The 12,864-nt window shown below is 42.3% G+C and overlaps 1 protein-coding gene across 1 annotated transcript in view; it reads left to right on the forward strand.

Moving 5' to 3' along the window:
- Positions 1 to 12,864, forward strand: part of LOC147019124 (uncharacterized) — a 223,369-nt gene that overhangs the window by 88,760 nt on the left and 121,745 nt on the right. Inside the window, exons 45-47 of the mRNA XM_085899932.1 lie at positions 3,681 to 3,794; positions 4,025 to 4,135; positions 11,004 to 11,123. Coding sequence (XP_085756058.1) covers positions 3,681 to 3,794; positions 4,025 to 4,135; positions 11,004 to 11,123 — 345 coding nt within the window. The remainder of the gene's footprint in view (positions 1 to 3,680; positions 3,795 to 4,024; positions 4,136 to 11,003; positions 11,124 to 12,864) is intronic.

The raw sequence follows: 12,864 nt of genomic DNA on the forward strand, positions 1-12,864 counted from the left end.
CATGATTTTGTCGATTTCAGCAGGAAGATTACAAGGTGAACAAAACCTCTGTGCTCTGTTAACCAGGATATTGATCAAGGCAATTTTGTATCTCGTGGAGCTCTCGGAGTCCCAGCGAGTATACTGCCCTGTGAAAGTGGGCTTCCGGAAGACGGATATTGTGAAACCAAGGTTGGATCTATCAACCGCACAACACTAAGATTGGCTGATCGGATAAAACAACACATCCCCTTGATAATTTGAAGAAAGATTGTGAGGGTTAGAACACAACCAGTATGAGCATGTAGAAATATCCAGCAACCACCAGCCACTGTACACGCTTCATCTGCCATTGCACATAACCTGGTTGCCAACCCTATCTGTGCAGACCAGTGCAATGCAGATATGTTCAGGAAATTGAACCGAGGTTGGAGCTCGTTTCATTTACGTGTGTTGGAAGCAACCTTCATCCTTTCCACCGATCCAATATTATGTCATCAAAAGGAATTTATACGATCTCTGTGTCTCTTTCAGCATGGAAAGATCAAGGGAAGTACGGTAACAAATGGTGAATGGACCTTCAGGGAAACCCATCCCCCCTCTCTCCAGGATGTGGTTGCAAATGTCAGTCATCGGCGAACTCTGCTCCAGCCAATGGGAGCTCGAGGTGAAGATGATGAGCTGACCAATGGGCGTTCGGATTGACCGTGACGTCATTAAGGCTGAACCAATCAGCGTCTACCTTATTGAGACCTGCGTATAAAGCACACGCCTTCACTTCCTTCTTCACTTGCTGCGATTTTTTACCCTGAAGAGTGCAGCATGAAAAGCTTCGGTCATTATTATGTCGTGTTTATTTGTATCCATATGAAAGTTCTGTCGTACCAAACATGTCTATATGTATGTATATATATATATATATATATATATATATATATATATATATATATATATATATATATATATATATATATATATATATATATATTCCATTAGATCTTGGCTCTGGTCAATTATTCGGACTCGGATTTTCTTCCTTCTTTTCACGATTGAATTGGAAGTTTCCTTATTGAATGGAATATCTTAAAGTCCTTCTCAGTAATCAACTCCAAAGTTGCTCTTTGTTATATTATATTTCCTTTATGGTGACGTTATCATTATTATTGCTCAAAGCAACTGTGTGCAGTTTCTCAATGTTTTCACATATCATTGTGTTGCTTTGGTTTTGTTTTGAATGATGGAAGATTTTTTTCTTGTTGTTCTTTCAACCACAATTCTCAAGAGACTGTGCTTTCACTCTTACCCATGTATGATCCAAAACCCAGCCACACAAAATACCCCACATCGACAAAGTGAAAACTTTTTTTGTCGAAATTTTTTCAACTTCATGAAAAATGAAAATCTGCAATGTCTTGCATCAATCAGTTTTTATCTCCTCGAGTCACTACTTTGTTGAAGCCCCTCTGGGAGCGATTACAGCTTCGAGTCTTCTTGGGTATGTCTGTTTCAGCTTTGCACATCTGCATTTGGGAAGTTTCTCCCATTCTTCCTTGCAGATTTGCTCAATCTCTGTCAATATGTTTTTGGAGCGTTGTTGAAGACAAGTCTTCAAGTCTTTCCCAAGATTCTCAATGGGATTCAAGTTTGGGCTTTGGCTGGACCACTCAAGGACTTTCACTTTCTTGTTCTGAAGCCATTCCAGTGTTGCTTTTTCTGCATGCTTGTCATTGTGCTGTTGGAATGTAAATCTTTCCTGCAGTCTCAGGTGTTTTGCACTCTGAAGCAGTTTCTCCTCAAGGATTTGCCTGTATTTGGCTCCATCCACTGTTCTCTCGATCCTTGCAAGTCTTCCATTCCCTGCCACTGAAAAGCATCATAATCGCATGATGCTGCCACCACCATGCTTCACAGTGGGGATAGTGTTACCAGGGTGATGACCTATGCTCGGTTTCTGCCAAACATCATGCTTTGCATTCAGGCCAATGAGTGAAATTATTCTCTCATCAGCCCACAGAATCTTTTGCCTCATGTTCTCAGAGCCTTTCACATGCATTTTTTTGCAAACTCTAGGGGTGCTGTCATGTGCATTTTTCTCTTCTGTCTGGCCACTCTACCATGAAGTCTCGATTTGTTAAGTGCTGCAGAGATTGTTGTCCTCCTGGCAGGTTCTCCCATATGAGCCACGGAACTCTGTAGTTCTGTCAGAGTGGTCATTGGGTACTTGGTCACCTCCCTGCCTCAGGTCCTTCTTGTGCAGTTCCTCAGTTTGTTTGGACAGCCAGCTCTAGGAAGTCTGGGTAGTTCCATATTCTTTCCATTCATCATGATGGAGCCCACTGTGCTCTTGGGAACTTTGTTTGATACCCTTCCCCAGATCTATGCTTCTTCACTATTCTATTTTATTAGGGTACCAAGCATTTCAGGCGAGGTAACCTGTTGTTTTTCTTCTGTTTATTTTTATTTTTGTTATGATTATGATGATGATGATGATTATTTTTTATTGCAGACATTATCCACAGTTCACTATTTTCTTTGTAATGAATGTAAGAAATTCTGATGTCTCTGAACATCCTTGACATCCTTCTTGATCATTATATGACAGAAAAACGTCTTTAAACTTTAAATTCCAATTTAAGTTACATTATGGTGGGCATCCAGTCTACAATAATTTGCTGTTGAATGTTCGATACCATGGTGTCTTTTACAAAAGTAGGCTAACGTCTTGGCCAAATCCCAAATTATTGCCATAACTTGTTGCCTGCAACAATGGCAGGAGTAAAAGCCGATGGAGTCAAACACAGGAATCACAAGCACTGCATTACCCAGAAAACACAACACCTGCCAGCAAGCAGACTTGAGGACCGCGTTGGAGTACTGTTCTCCAAATAATGGAGCCAATGCTAATGCAAGAACCAGTATTTCTCTCAGAAGAACAACTTTCCATTGAAAGGGAAAGCATTTTAGCATCGCTTGTTGCAAGCTGAAGTGATAGTAAAATAAATAAACAACCCTTAATAAAACACAGAAATGTGTCTTTCAAAAATACACCTGATATACGCCGTCTATGCCTGACCTTACCCGAACTTGATGATGTTTTTACAAATACCATTTGTGGTTATCCAATATTTTCACTTGAGGTCAATTTTCAGGAAGTTTAGTGCAGGTGATTTTGATTTTTGTTGTTTGACTGAAATCATCTAAAAAAGAAAAAGATCTTTCTTGCAATTTGACACTACAAGTCATTTTGGATGTGCTTCATTAGCTCAGAAATTGGAGATGGAGCTGTTGTGAGATGCTCAGAAAGTTGGAGCTGCTGTTTACACACTCTGACCAAGTGTGCATAAACATTTTGTTGGAAAGTAACAGTATTTGATGCTTCCATAAGCACTGCAGAAAGTTTATTAAACTTGAGACCATTTGACATGGTGTTTGAGAACCACTTGATAAGGTAGACAGTCTCTTTCATGGTAAAGAGCTGGTGCTGATAATATGATAATACATCTGCATACAATTTGAATTCATTCTCCACATCTCTCAGTAGCAGGAGGGTGTCACGACATACAGCACTGCACAGCAGGTTAATCTCTCAAAAATAGCATACCATGATATTTTTTGTCCGGTTAATTGTTGTCATTCTGATGCAATTCGGTCTCGATGCAGGCACACTGTATCAACCTAACAGATCCCTTTCTGTGATTCAGATTTCAATGAATGCACCTCCAAGCCATGCATGAATGGAGCAGCATGTTCAGATGCAGTCAATGATTACCATTGCGACTGTTTGCTTGGATGGAGGGGAAAGACTTGCGATGAAGGTATGAGATTATACATTATAAGCAAACCTTGAAGCTTACCTGTGAGCTATCTTTTCAATTAACTTGCAATGACTCCACAAACAAGCAATGCTGCTTGTGGCAGTTGCATGGATGACTTGTTGGCATATATCATGTTCGTGCAGGTGTATTTGTGTGGGCCTCAGCCTTGCAGTTATGTATGATTCTCTTCTACTGTGCGTTTACCAACAGTTTTGCTCACTTTTTTGCAGATATAGATGAGTGCTTATCGAACCCCTGTTTACATGGCATCTGCACAAATACCCCAGCGTCGTTTAAGTGTTCCTGCTCTGAGGGTTACACTGGCGTATTATGTGGTGAAAGTAAGTTTGCACATTCTTCTACCCTGTACCAGTTACATTTAAATTTTAGAGCATCCTTGACAGATTATCGTAATTAGCCTCAACAATTCACAAAAGAACAGGAGAGGTGTGTGTGTGTGTGTGTGTGTGTGTGTGTGTGTGTGTGTGTGTGTGTGTGTGTGTGTGTGTGTGTGTGTGTGTGTGTGTGTGTGTGTGTGTGTGTGTGTGTGTGTGTGTGTGTGTGTGTGTGTGCATTTTGCACAGTTTCACAAGGTTATAAAATGTAGCAGTGATATATTTACATCTACTTTAACCTTAAGTTGATTTTTGTATCTTGAATGTGGATTACGTGCAAGTTATTGGCCAGCACTCGTGAAGCAAAAAGTGGGGTTGAGCAATCGGTCGCGTACGTACGTAGAACGCACATGTCTGCATTTTGTTTATCCCTTTTCTCTGTAATTGCTTGTCGGATTGACACAAATTTTTCACTCTCGATTGAAATTTGGCTGCTGTTCCATGGGGAATAAGTGCGATTTTTTTATTTTGATGATGTCATTGGTACCTTTGGAACGATGTCATAATTGTATACGTGGAGCACCACATCCCATCAGTATGACATTTTTTAAAGGTTATCCAGGGATAAATTGGTCCACAGAAAAAAAGAAAATTGATGACATCATTGGTCATGTAGTTCAGCAGCCATTTTTTTTTTCTTTTTAAACCTTCAAAAATCTTCTCCGAAACAGTTGAACAGAACAAGGTGAAACTTTACAGGTATGACTGCCTATCCATGAGGAACAAAACGTTCCCCACCAATGACATCATAGGTCACATTACTTGGTTGCCAAATTGGATTCACCCGAAAACCTCGAAAAATATTTTTCTCCACAACGGCTGGACGGATCGAGGGAACACTTCACTCATCTGTTCTGCAAGCCTTTTGGATACCAGGGTGTTCAGGAATAATTGATAGGTTACATGGTTTGGCAGCAATATTGGATTGGAAAAATATATATTTTTAATTCTCTCTCTTGAAACACTCCATCAATTGACATGAAACTTAAATAATATGATAAAGTAGTGATGGGGAATATATGTTTTAAATTTCAACCTGATTGGACGCATGGTCTGTTCGCCAGAATTATTTAATTTTTTTGAATCCGGGTTTTGTTTTTGTTTTTTTTAATAAGGCCCACTTGGCTGCACTTGGATTGTTTTGAAGATAGAGGAGTAGTAGTTCAAACCCATGTCCTATCCAGATTCCTCCTCATAACTTCATCTTCGCTCTTTGCTTGTTCAGTTTCCTTCTGATGACTCCAATGCAGAACCTATTTTATGACTTGCATAAATCAAAGATATTTCAAGTAAATTGGTTGATCTTGTGTGTTATTCTGTGTCTGTCTGTCTGTCTGTTTGTTTGTTACTTGGCCCCCAATTTTTTTTTTTGACAAGTATGTTGATCGCTTTCGTTTGTTTGTCTATCTGCTCACCTTTCATCGCCGACGTGTCACAATTTTAAATCAATCTTCATGAAACCACCAAATGGTGGAGTTGGTGGTTCAATAGAATCCTATTTATTTTTGAGGTCAAAAAGGTCAAAAGGTCAACTTTTTAAGATTTATAAAATCCTTAATTTTCATTCGATTGACTAAAAAATTGAGGAGGATTTGCATGTCAGGTCACTGAATTCAACCACCATTTATTTTTAGGTCAACAGGCCAAAAGGTCAACAGAGGCTGAATTTCTAAAATTGTGAATTTACATCTGATTGACTTGAAATTTGAAAATGATTTGCATATTTGGTCATTTGGTGGGATGGGTTGGGAAGAGAGGGAGGAGGGATGAGATGAAAGAAAGCTTGTTTGAGTTGTTGAGGAGTTTTCTTCTTCAAAAGTTTTCTTCTGAGGAGTTTCATTCTTTTCTTCAAAAGACTGTTTTCAATTCGACCTTTTTTTCATCCTGTGTCGAAAAAGTCCCTCTATTACCACATTGCTTTTCTCCATTCTCTTTGTCCTCCTTCATTGCATCCCTCACATAATGTCTTGAATCGCATCTCTGACTTAAAAAAAAACAATTTAAACTCCAGTTTGCAATGCATGTTTGTGTTCCATCAATCGTCCTTTTAATTTTTTTCCAACTTCAGTGCCAATTAACCTCACCTCCTGAAATATACCTCTTCCTAACTCCTCACCTCTTATACCCTCTCCTTACCTCTCCCATCTTGCTCCTCCTCCTACCTCCACTCTTAGCACCTCTTCACTGTCTTCTCCTTTGGTATCAGCTCCTCCTCTGGTGTCCCAAGCTGTGTGGCATTCTAACATCTGTGGGCTCCAGACTAACCGAAGATGTATCTCACTCTCTCAACCAGTACACTGCTCAACATCTCAAACATGCTCTTACTTTCCTCTCAGCCTCTTCCCAACCCCTCAAATCTTGTACCTCCCCCTGCCCGCTGCCTTCTTCACCATACAACTACTAAGTCTCATCGCTCCCCTCTCCCCCACCTCTCCCATCGCCTTCCTGCCCCTTGGACGTGCCTGTTTTCATTATCTCCCCTCCCTCTCAAAGCTTCTCTCTCACCCCTCCCTCTCAAAGCAGCCTTCACAACCTCCCCCCTCCAACCATCCTTCTCACCTTTCTCAAAAACTCCTCTCACCATTCTCCCTCAACTTTCCCCACTCACCCTTCTCCCTCCAATCTCTCCTCTCACTCCCCATTTTAAAAGCCCCCCCCCCTCACATCCACAAAGCTGCCTCCTTCCCCTACCATCTCTCTTCCATCTCATCCCTCCACCTCCTAAAATCTCACACTTCCCACTGCACCCTCTCGTATTACTCCCCACTGTGACTCATCCCATCACCACCGAGCCTTTTCTACTCCTCAGCCGGCCCTCTCCCCCAGCTCTTCTGCAATCCCCCACACTCTGTCAACATCTCTCCCTACCCCTACCCCCTCCTCCTTCGTCCGACCCTCCCCTTCCCCTCCTCTCTCATGCACCCAAAGCTTCCACCCCTCCCTCCAACAGTGTGCACCTCAAACATCCGAAGCCTTCATGCAAACCTGACAGATCTTTCCATACAGATTGCCACTGACAAACCCGACATGATCTCCTTTACAGAAATTTACCTCCTTCAATCTGTGTCTGACTCCCGAAAATCCCTCCCTGGTTACTCCCTCCAACGGAATGATTTACCTGAGCCTCGTCCTGGCGGTGGAGTTGCTCTCTTCATCAAAGACTATTCCTCACTCTTCATGCACTGCCATCACTCCCCCACACCCAAAGGAATACCTCTGGCTATGTTTTCCCCTCCATTCCAATCTCATGTTAATATGTGTGTAAAACCATCCAGAAAACAGTGATGACTCCATTAATGCCTCGTTTGCCGAAAACGTGGACCAACTTCTATCCTCTCATCACAGCTCTCTCTTCCTCATAAGTGGTGACTTCAGTTGTCATCATGCCACTTGGCTGGGTGTGCGTTCCTCCCTCACCTGCCATGGCACTTCAGCAAAGATTTCTGTGACTCATTGGGGCTGACACATTCTGTCAACTTCCTGACCCGGATCTCATCCAACGGTATGCCATCTCTTCTGGATCTCATTTTCACCAATTTCCCTGAAAATATCTGCTGTTCTTACTCTGATCCAATTGGTTCAGGTGACCACATGCTCGTTAAAGTAGATGTCTCTCTGGCTGTTATTTGAAAAGCACCTCAGTGCCATCGAGTCTGGCATTTCACTCAGGCCGGCTGACAGGGACTTCAAGCAGCCATCAAACTTCCCGACTGGTCTCCCATCTCTACTTTCTCTGACATCAACTCATCCTGGAAATTGTGTCAAAGAAATTTGCTCTCCAATACACAGATTTATCCATCTCATCTTCAGTTATCATACCCTTCCTCCCACCGTTCCCCGCCCACTCAAGGTTGTGGTGAGGCAGTTGTCCTGAAACAACTTGCGCTTGCTTCATGGAAGGCAAATCCAACTGAAGGCAATCTCAGTTCCTTCCAGAAAGCTCAGAACAAGTTTGTGTCTCCCCTCAGTTGAGTCAGGAAACAACATCTTTTGCATCTCAAATATGAACTCTCAAACCTGTCTCCATCCAAATCCTGCTGGTGTCGAGTCAAGTCTGTTTCTGGTGTATGTTCCCCCTCCATCCCCTCCCTTACCTCAAATGGCCACACAGCTGACACTGTGCATGAAAAGGCTGAATGCCTAAACTCCATGTTGGCTTCTAAATTTTGTGTCCCAAACTCATCACTTTCTGTTCCCACTTTACCCAGTCACACCCAGCTGATCCTGGTCTCTGTGTCCTTATTCTCCCGACAAGGTGGAGAATTTGCTGTCAAACCTCGACTTAATTATGCAACCTGTTTAGACGGCATCAGCCCACGTGTCCTAACAACCTGCTCTGCTGTGCTTGCTCACCATCTCTCTGTTCTGTTCACCCTCTCATTTGTTCAAGGTCATCTGCCATCTGCCTGGAAATCAGAAAACATGACCACTCTGCATAAAAAAGTTGCAAAAACAGATCCCTGCAACTACAGACCAATCAGCCTTCTCCCAATCATCAGCAAGGTTATGGAGTCCATCATCACTTCAGACATGAAATCCTTCCTCCTCTCCAATGGCTTGATTTCTGATCATCAATTTGGTTTCAGACCAGGTCACTCTACTGTGGATATGCTGCTTCTGCTCTCCCAACAATGGATGGAGGTCCTCAATGCCAGACATGAGATCAGTCATATCCATAGATATATCGCATGCTTCCAATATGGTCTGGCACCTTGTCCTGCTCATCAAACTCTCTTCCTATGGTTTCCAAGGCAATCTCCACTCATGGCTCACAGACTTCCTCTCCTGTTGTTGCCAATGTGTGGCCCTAAATCGAATTCTGTCATTCCCTCTTCCTGTCGAGGCTGGAGTTCCTCAAAGCAGTGTTCTGTGCCTGTGCTTTTTCTGATTTTCATCTCTCTGACTCTGTGGAAAATCCTCTTCATCTCTTTGCTGATGACTCCATCCTCTGCCCTCCCATCTGTCATCCCTCAGATCGACAAGTAGCAGCCTCTTCCTCTCTGCAGATCTGGATAATATCACAAGCTTGTCCAACACTTGGAACATGTCCTTCAATCCTGACAAATCTCACACTCTCAATATGTCTCTCCAAAGGGACCATCTGGAACCCCCCTTTCTCCCCCCCCCCACCTCCATCTACTTTCTCAACAATTGTCTTGAAGAAATCCTTTCATTCAAGCTTCTGGTTCTCACTATCTGCCATGACCTTTCCAAGCTGGCCTCCAAAGCCAGTCGCCGCCTGGGCATCCTCCATCATGCAAAGTGCTTCCAAGGCGCATATGAGCGCCTGACCATGTACAGAGCTTTCATCCATAGCCTGATGGAGTACTGCTCTCCCCTCTCGGCTGGTGTTCCCTCCTCTCACCTTTCCTGGCTACACGCTGTGGAAACCAAGGCATTTCGGATCATTGGTATCTTCTGCGATGAGGCTGAGTCTTTGGGTCTCTCACTCTCTCACCGTGGGCATGTCAGTGGTCTTTCTGTCTTCCACTGTCTCCTCTCTGGCCTCGCCGCTCCTGCTTTGTCTGCGATATTCCGCCTCCCCACCCCCCCCACCGCCAAATATTTCTGTCGGGAACTTAAGGTCCGCCAGCAATACCCTTATGGTAAAACTACAAAAATCAAGAATCACTGCTCACCTTCAGTTTCATTCCCTTTTCCCACCTTTGGAACAAACTCCCACACTCTCTTCAATCCCACTCCTCCCACCAGGTTTTCAAAACAACTGTTCACCACCATCTCTTATCTTCCCTCATCCAAAACCACGATCTTTTCTGCCCCCGTTAATCCACCCCAAACCCACCTCCTTTAAATTCCCCTTTCTTCCTGAAAGTCCCTGAAGTGTCCGTGTTGTTTAACCTTTGTACCCTACCACATCCCTCTCCCTTCCACAGATATCCTCATGTCTTTGGTCTCCACTCTCTTTTTTCCTCACTCTCCCACCCCTCACGTCTCCTGCTCCCCTTGTCTCCTGTGTGTTAGCTGTCATAAGAGCCTCGGCATTGTGTTTTTTTTTAATTGATCCACTAATTATTTTTAAGTTCAAATTTATTTTTTGGATTTTGCAAGCATCGTACTACGTACAGCATCTTTCTTGGTTTGTCTTCCACTTGTTTTGAATTTTATTTTTTTTAATCCCATTCTGAATTCAACTGAATAAAGAGGACATAATGGGCCAGGTCTCTGATCAAAGCGGGGCTGCATCAAAGGTTGCAAATTGAAACTTTTCCATATGTTACATGACCATTTGATATAGCGCATATTACTTGGATGACGCACACCCCCTCAGAGCTTAAATTGTGAATTAAACAAAGCCTAATGCCCAGAGACCATGTTGCTTCATCACGTGAGAAAATCGAATAATTGTAATAGCTTCAGCCTGTATTGTCCTCGGCTGGTGAAAAATAGCAAACAAGAAGTACGATTTGGCATTTTAATGATCTCCTGATTTATACTTGAGCGATCTATTCTGGCATCTTTATCAGCTTTGGGAGTTATGAAAACACTCAAGCTATCACCTTTACAACACCAAGTCTCTAACCATTACACCAACGAGTCTCTAACCATTATACACCACCGAGTATTTAACCTACAACATCATCAAGTCTGGTGTTTTCTTGCTGAGTTTTGTGGCTCTTTGGCTTTCATGAGATTCTTCATGTAATTTAATGTGCCATTTCTTGTTTTGTCAGACTGTAATTAATAATGATAAAAACAACATGATAAACAGAAACATTAACTCTATTGAATTTGAACATATCACTTTTTAAAAACGTTTCTTCGTCATTCATTCAAAAACTTTATTTTTTTTCAGAGATTGACAACTGTAAAGCGGTTTTGTGTCACAATGGAACCTGTGAGAACATGGTCAACAGTTACCAATGTATCTGTGATAGAGGCTGGGAAGACTTGGATGGAATCCATTGCATTCAGAGTAAGTAAACAGGATCGTTTAACATTGTGTAGTTTCAGTTGCCGGCACATTCACTTTCATTCTGCTTTGAATAATCTGTCATTCTTCATATTTACACTACCGATTAAAAGTTTTCGACCACCCCCATTTTTCCAGGTTTTCCTGAAATTTAAGCAGTTTAATATTTCAATGTACTCTGAAATTGAAGGATAGAACAAATAAACAATTGCAGATAAAAAAGAAATCATGGACTTGTTTTGTTGAACAAAATTTAATCGAAATTTTTGACTCATCAAAGTCGCCACCTTTTGCAGATATAACATCTGAACATACTCGTGGGATTCTTTCCACAAAGGAAATCAAATATTGTTCGGAAAGTTCTTGCCAACACTTTTGCAGATGTTCCCACAAATGTGTTGCACCTGCAGGTTGCTTTGCTTTCACCCTTCTGTCCAGTTCATCCCAAACCAGCAAAATGAGGTTGAAGTCTGGAGACTGTGCTGGACATTCCATGATTTGAAGTCTACCGTCTTGTTCTTTTCTTCTTAGGTAGTTCTGACATAGCCTGGAGGTATGTTTTGGGTCGTTATCTTGCTGGAGGATGAACCCCTGACCAACAAGGTGTTGACCAGAGCGTATTGCATGGCACTGCAAAATGCTGTGGTTGCCCTTTTGGTTCAGGGTGCCAGTCACTGTGCAAGTCGCCGACTCTGGATCCAGGAAAAGAGCCTCAGACCATCACGCTTCCCCCTCCATGTTTGACAGTTGGTGTCACACACTGAGGAACCATCCTTTCGCCTACTCAACGGCATACAAAAACCCTGCGTGATAAACCGAAGATTTCAAATTTTCATTCATTGGTCCATAAGACCTTTTTCCAATTTTCAGTCGTCCACTGGCGGTGCTTCATGGCCCAGACAAGCCTCCTTTTCTTATTTCGCCATCTTAACAATGGCTTTCTTACTGCCACTCGACCTATCAAACCTGCAACTCGAAGTCTTCTCTTCACAGTTGAAACTGAGACTTTCTTCCTTCGACCAGTGTTCAGCTGTGCTTGAAGCTGCTGTCCTGTGAGCCGCCTATCACGCAAGCTGTTGACTCTCAGAAACTTGTCTTCTGATTGTGTTGTGGCATTGGTCTGCCAGACCCCTTCCTGTCAGAGTTTCCTCCAGTTTCCAAGTGCCTTTTGATAGTGCAGGAAACTGTACTCACTGACACCTTGGCTTCATTGCAATTTCTCAAAAAGGAAAGACCTACACTTTGAAGGGTTATAATGATCTCTCTGTCTCCTTTGTTAGTTGTCCTTTTTTGCCATTATGATAGCAATATACTACTTCCTGCAGTGTAATATTGTCCAAGTAAATCTTTAGAGGGTGTAACAATACAGTCTGTTCCAACACTGCTTTTATACAGACAGAGGGTTTGCAACTAATCAACAAAAATTGGGACACCTGCAGGAATTGTTTGCATCAACTTTCAAGGCTTAATTTACTTCCATTGCTGCAGAACAGCTGCAGTTGCTAACCCATTACTTGTTCCCTGCAAAGGGCCTTTTTTAACAACTCTGAAATTTACATTATTTTTCAGTTTTTTGTTACCTAAAGTTTTTTTTTAAACCTCTGGCAGTTTACCGCTTAGCTTTGTTCCATTTTACGTTATTCACTGGACTTGAACTGCTTAAATTTCAGTAAAAACTGGAAAAATGGTGGTGTTCGAAAACTTTTAATCGGTCGTGTATTTATTTGGTTCCATATTTGGTAAA

Source organism: Eptatretus burgeri, chromosome 10 (genome assembly GCF_056783735.1).
Source record: "Eptatretus burgeri isolate ZD-2024b chromosome 10, Ebu_testis_v1, whole genome shotgun sequence".
Classification (NCBI taxonomy): Eukaryota; Metazoa; Chordata; class Myxini; order Myxiniformes; family Myxinidae; genus Eptatretus; species Eptatretus burgeri.